This window comes from Oryzias melastigma, linkage group LG12 (genome assembly GCF_002922805.2).
Source record: "Oryzias melastigma strain HK-1 linkage group LG12, ASM292280v2, whole genome shotgun sequence".
Taxonomy (NCBI): domain Eukaryota; kingdom Metazoa; phylum Chordata; class Actinopteri; order Beloniformes; family Adrianichthyidae; genus Oryzias; species Oryzias melastigma.
In genome coordinates this window covers 1,114,596-1,135,030 of record NC_050523.1, presented here as the reverse complement: position 1 = coordinate 1,135,030, position 20,435 = coordinate 1,114,596, and the positions used below count along the sequence as shown (strand labels likewise).

Sequence of the window (20,435 nt, the reverse complement as noted above, 5' to 3'; positions counted from 1 at the left end):
ACACAGAACCAACAGAGGGGTGCATTTGTTTTCATATTTTCCCTTAGTTCATTTTTATTGCATATAATGAAAAAAAATGTGCATTTAAGGTAATTCTTCAAGTCTTCAAAATATATTTTTTAGATATAAAGAATTGCAAACGTAGAAATAAATGTTGATCAGTAATTAGAATCTGACCGAAATCCTCGACATATTCTTGCATTTGAAGTTACTTTTCATCTAAATTTATAATTAAAAAAAAAAAATAAATAAAAAGTGTGCTTGCAAAAATGTATGTAAATATGCATCTTTTATTATTTTAAATGAAATTACCAAACAAAAAGCAACATTTGGTTGCTTCAAATTTTTTTAGATGCATATGTATACTTTATTAAAGAAACAAGTTTTTATTTTCACTAAAAAACAGACAAGAGTTTTGGGAAAACTTTTTTTCTTACATTTTATGTTATGTCTTTCCACTTTTTAAATCAGAAAAAAATTCAAATCTACCATCCTGAATTAAAAAGTGATCCAAGTTCAATCACATCAACACTTAGTGATAAAAACAAGTAAAGATACACACAGAAGAGACCCACATCGTCTTATTTGTTCAAATTTATTAGATATTCTGTTATGTTCCATGGTCTAAACCTTCAGTCACAGCGTAAAAGCCATGAGAAAGAAAAAAGAACTAATGTTTTACATTCACTACCAATCCCCTGATTTTGCCTCATTAGAAAGAGAATTTTTTGTACAATGTGAATCTTTGTCTTTCAAAAACAAGAGAGAACATAAAAGATAAACAGTAGATTCTGCAAGTGCGTATTCAGATTACAATAAGAAAAACAGTATTTTGGACTCCATCTTTTCCCGCCAGAGTCAGACTGCACGAGGCGCCGCCTGACCTGCTGCAGGGGGCGACTCCCATCACCTTCACGCGCGCTCGGGCCTTTCACTCCTCGCCTGCTGATCTGAGGTCGGGCTGAAGCGAGCGTGGAGGTGAGGCGAGGCCCGTCTGTTCGCCTTTTCCCCGTCTGAGGCAGTTTCTGAAAAAGCACCGCTCCGAGACGCCGGGAGAAGAACGCAAAAACCAAACGTCCGCATGCGCATCTAGCCGTTTCCGTCCCCCGAGTGTGACCGGTGGCGGTCCCGGCCCGTCCGCCGCCGCCGCTCGCTCGTCCGTGAAGCTGCACATTCATAAGCATGAGTGAGGTACGGTTTGCAGGGCTGACCCCCCCACCCTGGAGGCGTGGCGGCAGGACGGGATCCGCCGCCGCGCCCGATGGCTCTGGACTCCCACTGCAGCTTCTATGTACAGTTTGAACATGGGTCTAGTATAAAGCACACGCACGGATAGCTCTCACAGAAAACCATACAAAACCTAAAAAACCTGGACACACCCTGATCAAAAAAGACTCACGGCACTACAAAAACACCCGCAGCTGACCAGCTGGAACAGAGACGGCTGATCGGAGCAGCCGACTGGAAACCGACGGACTTCCTGCTGGACTGGCGGCCGTCTGCAAAAACTCAGAGCGGCCGCGCAGCTTCTGGTGGTTCGATCGTGGCGGATCTGCCGGACCCTTTTCTGTCCGCGATGGAAAAATAAACCAAACTTTGAATCATGCAGAGACCGGCGGCCTCCAAGGCGCGGCGTCCTCTAAAGCCCTAGAAAGGAAGGCCATGCAGCGACAGCATGAGGCGGCCCTCCCCAGCCCTAAGAGTGAAGGCAAACGCTGAAACGGAGGTGGAGGAACACAGACTGTCCTGCAGGGGGCGCCCGTCAGCTCAAAGCTGCATCTGAGCTGCTTTCACATGCCAGGACGGTGAGGGGGGGTCTGTTGTCCACATGCACACTTCGGGTGGGGAGGGCTAGTGTATGTGTGTGGGGGGGGCAAACAATGACCATGCATGAGCTCTGAACCGTAAAAATGACAGAACCGTGAAATCAGACTGTGGCGGAGGGGGGCGGGGCGGGGCGCCGCGGCCGCCGACCCGCCCCGGTCCAGTCATCCGGGAACCGAGTCGCTAAAAACAACATTCTAATTTAAAAGGCTCGACGTCCTCAGTCACGGCTTAACCCCCCCAGAAAAAACCCAAGCCCACTGGAATAATTCACTAAATTACATGTCAGGCAATCAGTCTGTGCAAAGAGTTTCTTCTGTTTGCAAAAATTAATTTTCTGTTTTCGGGGAGAACAGGAGGATCATGATCCGGGGGGAGGGGGGGTCTGTACAGTACTGGTAACCAATCACATCAATAACCCCCCCACGATGAATCATGTGAGACAGGAGAAGAGGTGGTGGGGCACATCCTCCTCGGCGTGGTGGGCGTGTCTCTGATGACGTCATCATGGCGGGGGCGGGGGGTTGGTTGATTTTGCCTCATTGCTCGTGAGCAGCACTGGTGCCTCGGATCGGACCTGTTTTCCGCAGCTGTGGGGGGGAAGCGGAGAGAGAGAGAGAGAGAGGGGGGTCATTTCAGAGGAAGTCCCGCCCCTTCAGACCGTCACGGACTCAGAACCCGCCGGCAGACGACCTGGTTAGTCAGTGAAAACATTCGTGAGACTGAAGCCTCCAGATCAGACGGAGACGAGGAGGCGGAGCTGACGGAGGGAAATGTGAGTGAAGATGATGATGATGAAGGTGAGCAGCAGGCGGGAGCTCAGAGCGGTTCTTCCCTGGAGGGCAAAGGAGACGCCGATGCTGGTGAAGGTTCTGCTGTAGAAGCTCTAGGGGCGGAGCTCCCGGCACACACGAAACGCTCGCTACTACCAATATAAATGTATATTAAACTACCAGTACTGACATATACAGTACTGCGGTAATGGGATGTGCGGTACTACTGCAACCAGCAAATACGCCACTATGTATACAGAACTAGCATTACTGGGATATTTCCTACTACTGGTACTGTCCTATATAATACTATCAATACTGTTGCTACACAAACACCAATGTTTACGCCTCTACTGATACCAGCATGTATGCTACTACTGGTACCAACGTATATTCTACTACCGATACCTTCTATATGTGCTTCTACAGTACTACTGGTACGAAGTACATAGTACTACCAGTACCAACATGTATTAGTGTTACTGACATATATGCTACTACCAATACCTGTGTATACAGAACTATCAGAACTGATATATACACTACTACTGATACAAATGAATACAGAATTAGCAGTACTGACATATAAGCAACTAAAGATACTAGTAATACAGTGCTGCTGGTACCAATGATTAAGCTACCAGTCCTACTGTATATAGTATTACTGGTACAGATGAATAGGTTACAACGGATACAAATATGACCAGAACTAGCACCACTGATGTATACGGTACTCGATTGCCATTAATTTTACCTTTCTAGCGTTTGTGGGCGGTCTCATTTAAGAATGGGTGTGGCCATGAGGGTGGGAGGAGCTTCAGTCAAAACCCCAACGCGAAAGTTTGTCTGAACTTCACAGCAACTGATTCTAGTTCAGCGACCTGACGGATCAGAGGAACGCTCTGAAAAAGGACCGTCGTCATGGCGACGAGCGCCAACATACACGTTCACTTCAGCGTGTGTGAAAGCTGCGGCGCTGACGTGCAGACGGCCAGACAGAAGGAAATGAAGCATCCTGTCACGCCGCCTCGTCACACATCTGAATCACCGTTTAGGCACCGGAACCGTTTCAAGTGTCGGTTCGGCACCGAATCAAATCCAGGCGCGACCAAAAGCGCCATAACTGTCAGTTTCTTGTTTATTCTTATTGTTTGAAGTTTTTTCAAATATTTCACGTACTGAAAGATCAAATCTGCTGTTGAGCTGGAGCTTCATGGCGAAATTTGATCCTTAGAGCTTCAAATGGGTCATCTTCTCCTTCCAGGTGCTTACACTGTCGACTGTATACTTATAGTAAAAATAAAGCCAAAACAGGTCAACAAACGACAAACATTTGGGTATAAATCTGACTTGTGGTCAAGATTTTATCAAAATGCTGATAAAGAAAGGCGCCGTCATCAGGCGAGTCTGCTCTTTGATCCACAGCAGAAGAACCAGCTCCAGGACACCAAAGCAGACCCAGGTTAGAATGAAACGATGCAGGAATGAAGACGCATGCAGCGAAGGGTCCATGCGGCGGCGGCGGCGGCGCCACTTACTCAGCCTGCCTCTAGTGTGAAGCTACAGCGGCGGGCTCTACTCGTCCGTCGCAGAGGTGCCTCGCACGTCACCTTTCTGACGCATCTGATGTGGAATCAGGAGCAGATCAGGATTAAAGTTCAGACTCTGTACATCAAAGGTTTGGCTGCTTCACTTAATCAAACTGAGTGAGAAAACAGGATTTAGTTTAATCAAATCAGTGAATCGATCTTCTTTATAAGGATTTAATTCTTCTTTTAAGGAGGAAAATTGATTTTCTGTTGGATTTAAAATCAAAACTTTAATAAAATCTCTCATAACAACATAAAACCTCTAACTGTGAGTTCACATCCTTCAGGTAAAGCGTGAACACTTTACCTCCTCCAGCTCCTTCTGGGTCTCCTCCTCCATCCGCCGGATGTCCTCCATGGTCAGACCCACCCATCTGTCGATCCAGCAGAAGAGCTGACGGTGGAAGTTGGTGAAAATCCGCTTCTCTTGCTGCGCAGACGAAGAACCGAGAGTTTCAGAGAAAGAGGTGAAGCGTCTCACAGGCAGCAGTGGCCGACGGCCGGCTGTATTCACCCTGTGGATGAAGTTCTCCACTTTGGTCTGCAGCCCCCACCACCTGAACTTGACCGTCACCAGCTTGTACGCACACATGTACGGGCAGTCCGTCTTCAGCTCGTTCTGCGGGGAGAGACAGCCGTCACAGGGAAGAAGACGAGAGCGGGGAGCGTGGGGGGGATGGGTGGGGTACCTTCCACTCAGGACCGAGCGGACCTCTGCCCGTCTTGCTCGACTGGAAAAGAGCCGGATCCTCCTCTGGTTTGTAGTCCTGAGGAGGGAAAAGGTCGGGAAGTTCAGCCTCTGTTTTGTTTTTTTAACTGGACAAAAATGCAGAACCACATGTGATAAAGAAGTTCATGTATTTATGATGGAATGATGCTTAAACTGCATCCCTCGACCCCCCATGTGCACAGCTCTGTGCTGTTTTAATCCGTCAGCAGATGGGCCTTCAGATTTAGCCGTGGCCTCCACTCTGATCCACTTAAGTCATTATTGTGCAGAAGCTAGCGTCAGGCGGGATGACGGTGACCCCCCAGGACAGAAACCTCTTAAAGAATCCTGAGACTCGGTCACATCAGAGCTTTGAGTGAACCGCTCCGGTTAGAACGAACCGAAAGCTGCCGGACGAGTTTAAACTTTCACTCATTCCAAAGTTCCTAAACCTGCTGCTCCCGCCCCATGTGGGAGGAGCTACGGTCCAAAGTTTTTAGCCTCATTGCTACGTCATGGAAGACACATATGATGTTGAGAGATCAGGTTGATATATTTTAAAGAGCTTGACAAAAGCATCAGTAATCACGTCTCCATGTCTGGGTTCATGAGATCATTCATGCTCGTGGTATCTTCACCATCCTCGTCAGGAGCCGCGTCTGAAGGATGGACGCTTTCAGCGGTACTTCTGTCTCTCTATGACCCACTTTGACGACTTGCAATCCCACATTAGTCCGAGGAGGGAAAGAAATCACGCAGAAAGCGAGCGTTCCGTTAGCGTTCCGTTGGCGTTCCGTTAGCGTTCCGTTAGCGTTCAGAAGGCGAGCGGTTCTGCTGCATCACTCCTTCTGACAAACCACAAATCGAGTCACAAATTCCAAACGGGAGATCAAACTGACCCCAGGAGCCACTTCCTCTTTGCTGGCGATGTCTATAGGAACCACCTCCACAGTCCTCCACGTCTGCTCGTCCAGGTCGTGCACCTGTGGAGGAAAGCTGTTTGGTCAGACGTTTAGAAACATTTCACTGAAGAATCTCCGTTTTCTCCCGATTTAAAGACTCAAAGTCTTTTGTTTCAGTTTACAACATTTCTCTTGAGTCACTAATGACTTTACAAAGACTAAAGTCTCTCAGAAAACAGAAGAATGAAGCTTTGTTTCTGCAGGGGGCGGGGCTCTCTTACCCTCCCGCCTCCTGAATTTGAACTTTGACCTCTGGTATTGTCAATCTGCAGCCTCACATGTGAACTTCCATGATGTCAGATCCATCCGTCCGTCCTCATCCGTCTCACAATCACATACCTGCAGCAGGTGTTTGCACTTACGTTTTCTATTGTCCCCATGTCCGGTTTGTGCCACGTCTCGATCTTTATCATGAAGTCGTCCTTCATGTACTCGTTCTGAAACATTCAGCAGGAACAGGTCAAACTGAGGGGTCCAGGTAAAGCAGGTGAACAGGTGAGGCGTCCAATCAGAAGCTGGCAGCGGCGTGAATGGGGGTCGTGGGAGTCGACTTAAACTCTGCAGCTAAATCCAATTAGCCAATCAGACGGCCTGAGGCCCCTCCTGGACACTGCAGTGGTCAGCTCGGACCTATTTTTATCACAGCAGCTCGTAAGTGACGGAAACACGTCAGTTAAAGAAACCTCGATTAGATGACAGGAGGCGAGTCGGGCGTGTTTTCACATATTTGTTAGCAGTGAAGCATCACTGAGCTATGAAAAAACGAGAATTAAGAGGAAAATGTCATTTAATTCCATTTAAAATTAAAAGTTTTTGCTAAAATGTAAATAAAACTTAACATCTGATGTTTTCTGACCAAATGTAGGTCAAATTAAGAGAAACGTTAAAATCCTCATTCAATAGTTACTGAAGTAAAATAAACTAGTCCGAACAGTTTTAATGTTAGCCAGAACATTTCTAATCAAACAGACAAGATACTGTATTAATTTTGGTTTAAAATTTCAGCTTTTGTGATAATCTGCTGTGAACACTTTGGGTGTCTTTTCTGAACATCACTCTTCACTTTTATTTAACAGAAAAAAACAAGAACAAGTTGCTTCAAAACCCATTCAAGCTACAGAATTACTGGAAGTATTCTAAAAAGTACCTTCAGGATTTCAAAAACTGATATTTTGGAATTTTTAATCATATAATAAAACTATTGGACAAACTTCACATTTAATGTAAACAATGAGTCAAACTGTGAAAATGTGTAAAATTTCTTATTAATTTAAAACTAATTATCCTTATTATGCGTTATTTAACTGTGCATTAAGGATGCCACGATTCTTGGTGGAAAACCATCGAGTTGAACTGTGGAGAACATCGGTTGTTGTGTTTACTGCAGACCAGTTTGCTTACATTGAATGTGTCAAACTTGTGTTGTGCTAAATGTTGTTTATTGTTTCATTACATTTAGCAGGATTCGTGTGAGAGAACTGAAATGTTTTCTTCATTGTTACTTCATTTTAGAAAATGATTTGTCTGAATTTATAGTTTGTTGTTGTTTTGTGCTACACTAATCACATGTAAAAATGTTGCATCACGACTATCTATACATAGATCCGTCTTCTGATGCTTCAGTTTTTTGTTTGCTTGTTTTAATAAATTCATATTCCAGTGAAACTTTTCTTAGTGAACAATTCTTTAGAAAGATTTAAATGTGATTTGTTTGCATAAAATCCATTTATAAACGTCTGCAGAGGAGAAAGTCGATTTTTTAAATCCTTTTTAAACTAATCATGTTTAAGTTCAGTGGAATCCAGGAGAAGAGTTTTCAAAAGTTATGAAAAAATTTGATAACTTACCGTCACAACTGCAGAGGCAGCAGCAAGAGAGAGAGAGAGAAACATCCTGTTAGCATCACACTTTCAAAATAAAGGTAAATACTTCAAACTGTCCACAAGGAAATGGCAGTGATGCATGATGGGAGTCTTTTATAGACTTACTGGTGCGACAGTACGGATACGCGTTCCAGGCCTTTTCATGAAAAACTAGGGCTCCCTCGGGCGCGATCATCTTTACGTACCCCGGGACTTTACTGCACAGAGGAGGAGAGAACTTCAGAAGATCTGAAGGAGATCTGAAGGAGATCTGAAGGAGATCTGGAGAAGATCTGGAGAAAATCTAGAGGAGATCTGGAGGAGATCTGAAGGAGATCTGGAGGAGATCTGAAGGAGATCTGGAGGAGATCTGGAGGAGATCTAGAGGAGATCTAGAGGAGATCTGGAGGAGATCTGGAGGAGATCTAGAGGAGATCTGGAGGAGATCTGAAGGAGATCTGAAGGAGATCTGGAGGAGATCTAGAGGAGATCTAGAGGAGATCTGGAGGAGATCTGAAGGAGATCTGAAGGAGATCTGGAGGAGATCTGAAGGAGATCTGGAGGAGATCTGAAGGAGATCTGGAGGAGATCTGGAGGAGATCTAGAGGAGATCTAGAGGAGATCTGGAGGAGATCTAGAGGAGATCTAGAGGAGATCTGGAGAAAATCTAGAGGAGATCTGGAGAAAATCTAGAGATCTGGATGAGATCTGGAGGAGCAGAGCTGCACTCCTCTGATCATCTTAAAACAAATCGCAGCTTCAGTTTTTCTGTGAGTTCAGACTCATAAATCAGGGTAAAATCTCAAATCCGATTTACCTTTTAAATAAGACACAAACAACACTTTAATGATCTCACTGGAGATGGTTTTGTTTAAGGAGAGGGCTTAACATCACAAAAATGAGCACAGAACTGGAGGATGTCCCTTTTCAGGCCTGCAGAGGTTCTTGACAGTCAGAAAGTTTAAAATAAGAGCTCACTTTAGGTTTCACTACATCTCTTCTGGATTACTCTGGACTTCTCAGCAAAAAGAAAATAACATTTTTCGGAATTTCTCTGAAGATCTGAAGAGTTTCAGCTCATGAAAAAATGGAGATCGAACTATTTTAACAACTAAAGCTTTTAAAATTATAATAAAACTTCTTGTTTAAAAAATAAAGCAAAGGTTTACAATTCCACTTTAACTTAAACTAAACATCCCAAACCGAGACAATGATGGTAAAATATAAAATAATCAAGAACAGAAAAGAGGAACCAGGAGAGGCTGAAACGGGCAGCTTCAGCACTCGCCTCTTTAGATGGTATATTTTGTGTGTGTACTGTCCCTTCTCCCCTTCCTTCTCGTAGGGCTCATTTTTGAGCACTTCGATGCCTTCTCCTCCTCCGGTCTCGTTCTTGCTGGCCTCGGCCACCGAGAAAAGCTGCCCCACTTGATACTGTGGAGCAGAGGAGCAGACAGAGTGAGCGGGCAGCCGCAAATCCTCAGATTACCTGGGGAAAAGGTGTCGGTTAAGCCAGAACCTGCGGAGGCATCGGGGATGCACGACCGGTTCTGGACTCTAGAGGCCGCTAAAACGCAGAAGCACTACGGCTGGAAGTCTGAGCTCAAAGTGATGCTGAGTTCACACGGAAGCGATGCTTGTTCAAAAATGCTCATAAACTTGACGGATGTGGGAGGAGCTACTGTAAAGTTTAAGCCTCAGCAATACAACGAAGCATCAACTGTTTACCTCCGTTAGAATTCATGGAAGACCCGGATGATGCTGAGAGATCAGGTTTATATTTTAAAGAGCTCTACGATTTATCTGTTCAAATTTCATCCTGTATTTTATCTCTTTCTCTTAAACTCTTTAATCCTTTAACATCTGAGACGTCGTCGGTGACGCTTAAACACAAAATCTTTAACATACTGTAACCGCTTTCTCCTTTAGCATCTACTGGAATTGCATGTTAACGGTTGAAAAGTTACAGTAAGTAAGAGATCATTAACACTGGAGCTCCGGTATTAAAGGGTTCAACATCAACCTACCAAATATTGGCATATTTACATTTACATGCATGGTCCTTTTCTCCATGAAGGTAATTAAAAACATCTGAACTCCTGTCTCCAAGTCAAGGCTCATGAGATCACTCAGAGACTCTCCAGTACGGTGAGTTTCACCAGCTACTGAAAAATAGCCTACGACTAATTTAATGGTTGATTAGTCGTTACTTTATATTATATGGAGTCAGAGTGTAGTAAAATTAAAATTTAAAATGATATTCTGCTAGCTTTTTAGACTATTTTGGCATTTATTTAGGTTTTTTAGGCTATTTTGGAGTTTAGCTAATATTTTAGCAGCATGCTAGCTGTTTTAGCTAACTTAGGCATTTTCAGCTGTTTAGGCTAATTTGGCATTTAGGGAATATTTTAGCTGGCTATCAGCTTCAGCGTTTTCAGCTATCAATTTCAGCATCTTCAGCTGCCAAATTCAGCTTCCAACATTCACACTAGCATTATTGCAGGTAATGCTATATATCTAGTTTTTAGTTAGTTTAAAGTTAATGATGGTCAAGATGTTTGCTTTACATCCACATGATCCGATTAGTCGACTAATCAGAAAAAACAATCTGTGATTCGTTGACTAATAAAATAATCATTTGTTGCAGCACTAATCTAGAGCAAGAGCTGCAGCTGAATGAGGCGCTTTCAGCGGTACTTCTCTCTCCCTGTGACCCAGATTGATGACTTTCTGTCCCACATTAGTCCAAGGACGGGAAAAATAGGATTAAAACTGTCCCGATGCAACTAAGAAATATATCTTAAATCAATCAAGTTCTCCTCCATGTTGGTTTAAGACTCCGCCCACTAATCATATCATCAACACATCACAGGCCAAAGCTGATTGGTTGACGTCACACAAATCTTTCGAAGTTCAGATATTTGAACTCTGTAAAATGGCGCCGTGACGACCGAAACGTGCTGCTGATAGACTGCCACACCTGATGCTCAAAACATGTCGTATGTTATTAATGATTAGTATTAATCATAAATGTAATACTATTTATCATTTTTAGATATTGTTAGTATTTTTGCTGTAACTATCCTGTTGAAGGACAAACGTCACGCTCAGAAGACATAAAGCATTGAACGGCATCACAGTGAGACCACAAAGGCCGCTCTGTCCCACTCTGAGCTCCTCCATGAAACCCGGGAAGATGAGCTTTCAGTTTACATGAAGAATAAACAAATCTCTGTTCTGAAAACTTCCTCTGAACGTACTCACCTCTTCCACAGAGACCGGCAACACAACACGGCTGGGAGGACAACACAGGACGGCGAGGACGGCGAAAGGAGACAGAGAAGAAGAAACGTGAACACAACAGAATCTGACAGAGTTCTGTCTGGACAGAACCAAGCGGTCCACATTCAACAGGCTTTCAATCTGAGACGCCTGCTGCTCCCTCAGCACCAAACAATGGTTTCACCTTAAAATCATCTCTGGAGTAAGAAACAAACAGAGCTGGCCTGGAGCTAAAAAGGGAAAAGGTTCCTCCCGTCTGAAGTGTGTCATTAAAGAAGCCAAAGCTGCCACATAAAGATCATAAAGCTCCAGACGATGAATCCAGAAAAATCTGGAGGTTTCCTCCTTCTGAAGCCTCTCAGATTGGAGCCGCACCCTTAATGCAAACACGGAGCGGCTGCCGTTTGCAGAACGAGCAGCCGACAAGTTCAGAGCAGAAACAGCCGCTCAGCACCAACACGGTGGAGAAGCCAAGCGTAATGTTTGTTTAATAGATACGGACGTTCAGCTTCACTGGAAACTTTCTGCTCAACAATTATTTAAGTTCAATCAGTTCTGCTCCACTTTTTAATCTTCAACAGCTGTTGTTTCTTATTTCCACGGGTTTTCCTAAACTTGCGTGGAGCCTTGCAGTGACGTTTTACTCCATGCAGACAAAGTACAACATCAGTCACTACAGGTGGAAACACCTTTAGATTTCTCCTCAAACATCCCGTTTACAGCAGCTGCTGGTGTTTCTAAACCATCTGCACTAACTTCTCCGAGTTATCGCCCAAACCACCGCGGCAGGTTTTGGTGTTCTGATAAACAATCAAACTGCTAAAGAGAAATAAGGTCTGACTCTAACTGAGCTTAGCAATCAGCTGTTTATATTTTATGACCGACCCTCTGCTTCTGAAAAATAACCGGTCTGAGGCCTAATGAGGCAATTGTTTCATTATTTTGGGCTATATAAATAAAATTACATTGAACTGCAGGTAAATAAATAAATAAAAAAAATATTCTGGATTTAAATCTGAAACTTTTCATGTCAGAAACATCCTTTAGTGAAAATGGAATGATAGAAAATCACCATGGAAACCAGGATCTGAGCGTCTGATGGAGCCAAATGTCAAAAAACTGAAACTAAGTAGAAATTGGAGTTATTGATTTATCAGGAACTGAACTGCCGTCCTGTAAATATTTTAGTGAATTTTAATAAATAAAACAAAGGGTTTAGTATCACATAATGCAGGAGAGTTAAACTTGAACATGGCATCTGTGGGGCAACGTTTCCTTTTGAAGCCTGAACTGGATCTGTGTTCATTAAAAACTTCTTTAACTAACAGCGGAAATCAAACAGAATGAACAAAAAAAAAAATACATCACAAGATAAATCTTTTTTTGTTTGTTTGTTTATCCAAAGCTTTCCAGTAACTTCTAAAGAAAACTTTTCCCAGTAGATATTAGACACAAATATCTATTTTAAACTGATGTGTGAGAGGAAAAAAAAGCTAAGCTAAAGTTTGTTTAAAGCTCAGTTTGACGCTTTGTGATGCGCAGTAGATCATACTTTAAAGTTTATTAGACAGTTTGTGTCTAAAAAACACATTAAAATATAAATACAAGAAAAAAAAATCTGTCTCATTTATTGCCTAAACCTCTTTCTAGAGCGTTTCTGCATCAGTTTTCACTGACAACATTTTTCTACAGACAAAAAAATCTAATTTATTGACTAAAAAATCCAAAAGTCTTGTAGCAGCAGTAACCAGAGACCTGCCTTGAAGCTGATCGTATGGTTCTGGAGGTCTTTGGTGTTTCTTTGGTGTTTCTTTGGTGTTCTGCATCAGGATTTAAACCGACATCCTAACGGTGTGAATGAAGTAAAATGACTCCTGTCTGATGGCGAGGAGCTGTCTCACTCACAGGTTTTCTACACGATCCAGTGGCCTGGAGTTATATGACATGATGGTTATCTGTATCTGTAACACATTACCCAAACAATCTAACAAACATCTGCAGGCTGCAGCTAAGTGGTGCTTCATTATGAATACGCTTCAGCAACTTTTACATGGCTCAAACATGCAAACACATGGAGGTGGAGCCTCTAGGAGCATTAAGGGGTTCAGTGTCTTGCTCAAGGACACCCACGGCGGAGCGGGAAACAAACCTAAACTCCCATCAGGTGTCAAACACCTGGGCGGTGAGTTAGAAACAGCCATTCTCTGAACAGCTTTTGACCCCATCCATCCATCCATTCAGCCTTTTTTAGAGTTTTTGCTACAATATGAAAATTTTATTTGATCAATATTTAACTTCCCCGTGAATCTGTTCCATGACAAATCCATGAATGAAACCAAACAGGAAATACAACCATGAGTGTTAGAGAGGACAAATTAAGAAATCGATATAAATATATCCGACTGATAACTAGTTAAATATTTCACTCTTTTGTAGAACAGAGAGAAAAATCCTTCATCTTTTTCTGGTTTCTACTCTCCGTTACGGTGAGGACCGCCGGCAGCAGCACAGGAACAACCTCCACCGGAAGGAGATTGCCGGATTAAAGAGGCCAAGATGGCTGTAACGGTTCAACACAAACCAGCAGATCCAGCCGACCTGAAGACCTGCTGACCGTCAGAAACGCCACTTCACCTCCAAGTGATGCCTCAAACAGAAAGGACCGTTTTACTCAAAAATAATCACAGATTCAAGCAATCATTACACAGGTTTAACAGAGCAGCAGGTTGGTTCCCTCCGTCCTGTTTTAGGTCATTTAACTCACAACCAGTAAAGAACTTTGATGGATAATTAGCTTGGAAACACCCGTGGGTGTGAACCGTGTGGGAGGTGGGCTTTAGCAGACAGGTTATTAGAAGATGGCTAGCTGCCACAAAATTGGATTAACACTCTCAGGTTATGCTTCCTTTCAGCCTGACATTATTGAGGCTTTCTGGTGACACTGAAAAGTATTTACTAATTTAACAAAGACACTAGAGCTCTAAATTATAAGATATGCAGCATCATTTTTTAAATTGTGAGGGTTGTTGGAGAAATCCTGCAGAGCACTCAATCACTAAAGAGTTAAGCTGCTATAAAAAAGTAACATGTTTTCTTGATAACTTGATTAATTCCAGATGGTGTGAACCAGTACTATATTTATGTCCAAATTTACTTTTGAAAGCACAACAGATCTACAAACATCAGACCTACATAACTCTATGCAGGTGTGACTCCAGGATTTCAGATTTACATGATAGAAGTTTACCAGGAACAAAAAGTCTTGCAGATATAGAGAACATGTCTTTCAAAAAAAGAAGAAAATGTACAGAATGTTCTGAGCTAATAAGATACTCAACTCCAGCTTTTCATCGTTCTAGAAGCAAAATAAACCAAAAAGATAAAGATAATAACAACTTGGATAAAAAAGAAAGTCAGGGAAGTGTCACATTTATGGGAAAAAAAACTTGTTTGTTTGATAATTTTTTGTAATAAAATGTATTATCTTCTAATCTCATTATGTGCTATAATGACATTTTGGCTTAACTGTGTAAAAAAATAAATTTCTGCTGGGTAAATTAAAGCTGAACTAGTGGGAATCTTAAGGATAACTGCAAATAAACAAAACAGATAAGAGTTATGCTTTTGTTGCACAAACTACACTTTTCTACCCTTTGACAGATTTGCAAAGACGCTAAAATAGAAACGTTAGAACATATTAGTTAAATATAATAAAGTTAAATGTTCTTTTTCCCACTAATCTCCAGCTGTCATGTCTGTGGTAGAGACCCTTGATCTATGACAAACTCATTTCTAAGTTTGTATAACAACATGTTGTAGTGTTGCATTTAGTGGGAATGCACTAAATACTGGCTTCTCTAAAAACAAAACTATTTAAAAAAGCTAAAATACTGGTTATTTAAATAGTTTTAGGCTTATTTTCCATGCAGAACAACCAATGCTAACTGACTGAAGCTAGCGCTAACAAAGTATTACCCAGAATGCTGCAGTTAGCTCGAAGGGTGCCGCTTTAAATGATCCGAACAGACCAACAACCAGGTCAAGCTTTCCAAAAGGTCCCTGTAACCTCCGCTGGAAACCCGGTTCCGGGAAAACGGCTTTACAGCCCAACTCGGAGAATAGTCATGCTAGCGGCTAGCCGCGCTAGCTGCTAGCATTAAATCCGACAGAGACGAAACCTTAATCTGTCACTCACGCGACAGCAGCTTAACATTACGACACTTTACGCTGCTAAACGCTGAACTGCAAAGAAGGCGGCTGTTATTCCCGCTGTAGAAACATTTAAAGATCCGATTTGAACGAGTGGCAACCTAAACAGCAGCCTTTCCACCACTTTAAAGAGCTAATCCCGAAGCTACCGTTAGCTCGTGCTAGCAACGCCTAAAAAAGACCGGTGTGTCCCGTTATCCACGTCCTGATCCAGTCCGCTTTAAGCTGGCTTTTTACCCACGGAGGGGCTGAAAAACACCCATAACCAGACCCGCAGAGGGTCGAGGATGTTCGCTTCTATTCAAAACGTTCACAAGAAACGGACTTTTTAAAATACAGGAGAAAGAAAAGACTGTAAGAGAAAAGAAATACTTCAGACTCACTATTCCTTGATGAGCACCATCTTCGTCACCGGGGCTGCGCATGCGCAGTGAAGGTCGACCCAACGCAATCATCAACAAGTTGGTTCCGCCCTCAGCGGCTAATCTGATTGGTCGAAATCTCCACGCCATCATACTATGTGATGATTGTGGCATTTTCAGGGTCCAGATGACCAATCAGAGGATTCTGTGATCTGAGGAGAATTAATCACGAAGAAGATGAAGTTTAAACTGGAACATGTTATTGAAAATATAAATATACCAAACCTGACTTCAGTGATTTATTAGCATGGATTTATCATTGGGTTGGAAAATCATGAGCATGTAAATTTGTACATACATGTGTATGTATTTATACACATTCGTATATACAGTATAGATACTTTATTGCAGACTCAAGGACCATTTACCACAAGAAACACAACAGATAAAAGACTTAAAAATATAAAATAAAATAAAAAACAACACTCATGATAATTATATTACAAAAATAAAAACCAATAAAACAATGACATCAAATTACCAAGTATTGCAAACTTAAAATAAAATAAAACAATTGCAGACTTTATATATATGTATATATATATATATATATATATATATATATATACAAACAGTTGGTATATTTTCCTTTATTGAAAATATCCCTTTTACTTTTAAATTGGATTTTTATGAACAATCTGCAAAAGTTAAAGATGCTATTTTTAAATCTGTTTACAGAACTGACACAAAAAATGTCTTTTCTGTTTTTGCAGATAAAATGAGTTCTTCAATCAACATCTATCATTGTTATTGGTTATTAATTATTAAAAGGAATAAAATGCATTCCTATTAAAACATTTGGAATTAAATGAATCGTCATTTTTAAAGCTCTGTTTGATGTTTTTGCCTTTTTTAGCAGCTTGAGTCAATTTATCATCTGAGACGTAACGATTTATGAATAAACCTAATTGGACAGCTTTAATTAAAAATACATGTTTGTATGAATGTTCATGAACACTAAGATCTAAACAGAAGTCTATGTTTGCTCTGTGTGCAGATCTTTGTTTCAAACAGCAGCATCTCTGCTAGAAACCTGGAGGAAGGTCGTCTCCAGCTCAGCCGCTCACATCTTGGCAGGAGAAGCCAATTAACACCAAGTGGAAACGGCTAATGATCAATGACTGGACCAAACCCAAAGATCAGGAGGAGAAACACCCACCATCACCCTGAAACAGGAGCAGAGATCTCTGAACAAGCAGGGTGGTTTTCTAAAGTACGATCTGGTGAAGGATCTTCTGGGGTTCAACATGAAAGTCTTCAACCAGGAAACAGAGAGGCCATCTGGACGACTGCTGCAGGAGAACGCAGAGCAAAAGTGGGCAAATGTTTGCAGAGTTGATCTCTGTGTCTTTCTGACTCGAGTTCATTTCTGTTTCTTTTTTAACTTTGCAATCACCTGATTCTCTTAGTGAGTTCAATCAGTTTCAAACATGAATGTTTCTCATCACAACAGTTCTTTCTAAAAAAACACTGAAACAGAAACTTTCCCCGTTTACTTTTAAGATCTTAGATGTTTCAAGTGAATTTAACAGGACATTGTTTTTCTGTCAATTTTTTTTTTTTAAACAAACGGTGTTCAAGTCTCTAAACTCACCGGTGAGTTAGCCAACAACATCGTCTGTTTACAATGGCACAAGGAGGACACCTTTAGTGAAGTCTTTATTTAACTTTAATTAAAAAGTTCCAAAGAGTTTGGTTTATAACAAACATAATAGGAGTAATAACATCATTTTTGTTTGTTAAATCCTTGGAACATTTTATTTAGCTTAGTGGAGATTCATCAGTTTTTATTTTTTGTTGTTTGTTTTGATTTTAATTTATACATGTTTATTTTCTCTCTACGCATTTAATTGTTGTTCTAAAACATAAATACAGTTTGATCTAAATTTTTGTGACAGAAGTTTACACTTTGAATTGATTTTTTTTAAGTTTCAGGTTCATGATGAAAAATGAAAGCTATCTGTAAAAAAAAAAAAAGAATTGCAAAATAGTAAAAAGATGCTCCACAAAGAATTCAGACAGTAAAAAAAGGTTTAAAAAAAGAAAGTTAATGATTTTCATTTGATTTGGTGTTTCAAGCTCTCAGGTTAAAGTTCTGAACATCCTCCTGAAATGTTTTTGAATAGAATCTTTGTTGTTTTTGATGTAATATTTTAGTAAAAAAAACTAAATCAGAGTTCTGTTGAATCTCTCAAGATTTCAGCTGTTATTAGCGGTTCTGTTGTGGAAATAAATGACTGTGGCTGGAACTCGGAATTCCATTAGCCCCGCCTACTTGAATTGAATCAACGACTGTATGTGAAAACTGGACTGAATAAGTGTGACATCATCCATAGAAAATAGTTTACTTCAAGTTCCAGCTAAATTCAATTCAGTCACCATTTGTTTTGTTTTTTTGTGATACGGACGCCGCCATGTTGGAACCAGACATCTTCAGTGAGCAGTGATTGGTCCAGGTTTGTCTGAGTTTCTATGACTACCACTCTCACTAATCAGGAGTGAGCTTGTTGGAAGGCCACGCCCCTAACACTTGAAAATGGTCAACACAAAATCTGTTAAATATTTTGAACAGTGGATGTGAGGGCTAGCAGGCTCCACCTACGGCTATCTGAGCTTCTGATTGGTCAGTTTAAAATATCAAAATGTTAAAAAAAGGGGTCAGACCCAGAATGGTTATTCTGACCGAATGACTGAGTAACACTAGTTTATTTTTCTTAAGAATTTGTAGCTTCCTGGAGCCAGTGAGTACTTCCTAAGGGGGGGCGGAGTCACTCAGTCCAGTTCTCAAATACCATCAATGGTCCAAATACACTTAACTCCTTAGAGGACTGCATAGTGGGACTATCAGTCCTGGATTTTAATTAAATTTGGACAAACAATCACTAATTTATTATTTTTTTAAACACCAAATAAATCATCTTTTTGCTAAAAGAAAAACCTTATAACTATAAACATTTTACAGACTATTTACAAGTCCACTGTGTTCTGAGGATGGAAAGTTGGATAATCTACTGAAAACAAATCAGTCAAACACAATGCATTATGGTCTATAGTTGCCAATCAAGAGAGTTAAAGCACAAAAGCTTTTTTTGATGAGACTTCTGGGAGCTTTCCAGGACTCTGAAATGTTGAATTGTAGATTTGGAGACTCTGACAAACCCCTCCTCACTGTTTAGATCAGGGGTCCCCAAACTTTTTCTTGTGAGGACCACACCAGGAAAACAGAAAAAGTGTAACAATCACAACTTAAATGTACATTTTATGGTTTTCCAGAAAGCCAAAAATAGACAAATTTTAAATAATTAATTTCTGTTGTCTTCATAGAAAATAAATTTATTAAAATAAATTATATCTAGATATATAGCATTACCTGTGATAGATTAATAGCTGAAGATGCTTAAATTTAAGCTAAAAACACTGAAGTTGATAGCTAAAAACGTTAAAGCTGATGGCAAGCTTAAATATTAGCAAAGTGCCAAATTAGCCAAAAAAAAAAAACCCAAAAAAATCTAAATTAGCCAAAACAGCTAGCATGTAGCTGAAATATTTGCTAAATGCTAAATTAGCCTAAAAGACTGGAAACATTTCAGATTTAGCCAAAACAGCTAGCATTAAGATAAAATATTAACTAAACTCCAAATTTGCCTAAAAAACTGAAAAAGGCCTAAATTAGCCAAAACAGCAAAGAAGTATCTGAAATATTAGCTAAATAGCAAATTAGCCAAACAAACTGTAAAAATATAATTTAGCCAAAACACTTTCGTGGGCCAGGCCTAATGTGGAGGAGGGCCGGATCCGGCCCGTGGGCCGTAGTTTGGGGACCCCTGGTTTAGAGGATCCAGTTTTTCTAAGATGAAACACGCCATGGAGCGGTGAACCTCCTCAGTAGCAGGATTTATTGCAGTGTTCTGACATCAGAAGGCCCAGAGGCTGCAGGTCGTCTCCAGACGTCCACAGAATCATCAGAGCAATCATACAGAATATCGGCTTTATTATGAAATCTGGGGATCTCTACGTTTGTACAGAGCTATGTCACTGATTTGGTTGATCACATTTTATTACAAAACCGAAGCGTATTTGGTGACATGCAGCATTGGTTGGGACGGCTGCACGTCACAAGACCTGCTCCAGAAACCACATGTCCAGAACTGCGTTCAAATGTTTTAATTTGACCCCCAAACCCAACAAAAGAATTATAGAAGCAACAGAAGCACACAGCAGTGTCGATACCCCCCGACCCGCCCAGAAGAACCTCGACGTGTAACGTGGACTTTCCTCTACGCTCTAGCCCGGTTCCGCTGGAGCCGGAGGCGTCCAAATCGAGGTTTAAAAACTAAAGAATGAACATTGAGCCTGACACAAACATCTGAAGACGGCGGCAGATGAAAGACGTCCTTTTAAGTCCCGCCTTAAGTTAAGGGAGAGAGGTGGAGCCTCCTCAGAGAGAAGCTGCGGTGAGAATCCCTCAGACATTTTTACATCAGGAGTGCAATTTGTTGTTGGACAGCATGAACACAACAGATGAAGACAGCGGAAACGATCTTCGGAGGGGAATTCAACATTCTGGCAGCGATTCCCTGGGAGATTTTCTCGCTCGACTACAATGACTGAAAATGAAAAGCCCGTTTTCTGCTGGACTAAAACAGACATGGACAATAAAAATCTGCTTTAAAAAAAACAAAAAAAAGACCGACATTTACGGCAGAGTCCTTCAACCATCTGTGTTACAAAAGGAAGTGAACAGGAGAAGAAAACTTGGGAGATCCAGCCAGGCTTCACGTGAAAACTCTTCTCCAGAGAGTA

The 20,435-nt window shown here is 41.3% G+C and overlaps 1 protein-coding gene across 1 annotated transcript; it reads right to left on the bottom strand.

Moving 5' to 3' along the window:
* Nucleotides 1-576: 576 nt before the first annotated feature.
* pitpnb (phosphatidylinositol transfer protein, beta) lies at nucleotides 577-15,729 on the bottom strand. Its single transcript, XM_024299415.2, has 12 exons — nucleotides 15,594-15,729; nucleotides 10,984-11,014; nucleotides 9,008-9,153; nucleotides 7,846-7,937; nucleotides 7,705-7,712; nucleotides 6,220-6,294; nucleotides 5,795-5,878; nucleotides 4,876-4,953; nucleotides 4,701-4,805; nucleotides 4,494-4,616; nucleotides 4,136-4,220; nucleotides 577-2,414 (listed from the first exon to the last, which is right to left on the bottom strand). Exons 1-11 carry the CDS (start codon nucleotides 15,611-15,613, stop codon nucleotides 4,173-4,175), a joined length of 810 nt encoding a protein of 269 aa, XP_024155183.1. The 5' UTR covers nucleotides 15,614-15,729; the 3' UTR covers nucleotides 577-2,414; nucleotides 4,136-4,172.
* Nucleotides 15,730-20,435: the final 4,706 nt, after the last annotated feature.

Coding starts and splice junctions, on each gene's coding strand:
- pitpnb (XM_024299415.2), bottom strand. CDS start 15,613: ATGGTGCTCATCAAGGAATA. Junction 11,015..15,593: donor ATGGTGCTCATCAAGGAATA/GTGAGTCTGAAG, acceptor TTGTCCTCCCAG/CCGTGTTGTGTTGCCGGTCT. Junction 5,879..6,219: donor ACATGGGGACAATAGAAAAC/GTAAGTGCAAAC, acceptor TTTCCTCCACAG/GTGCACGACCTGGACGAGCA.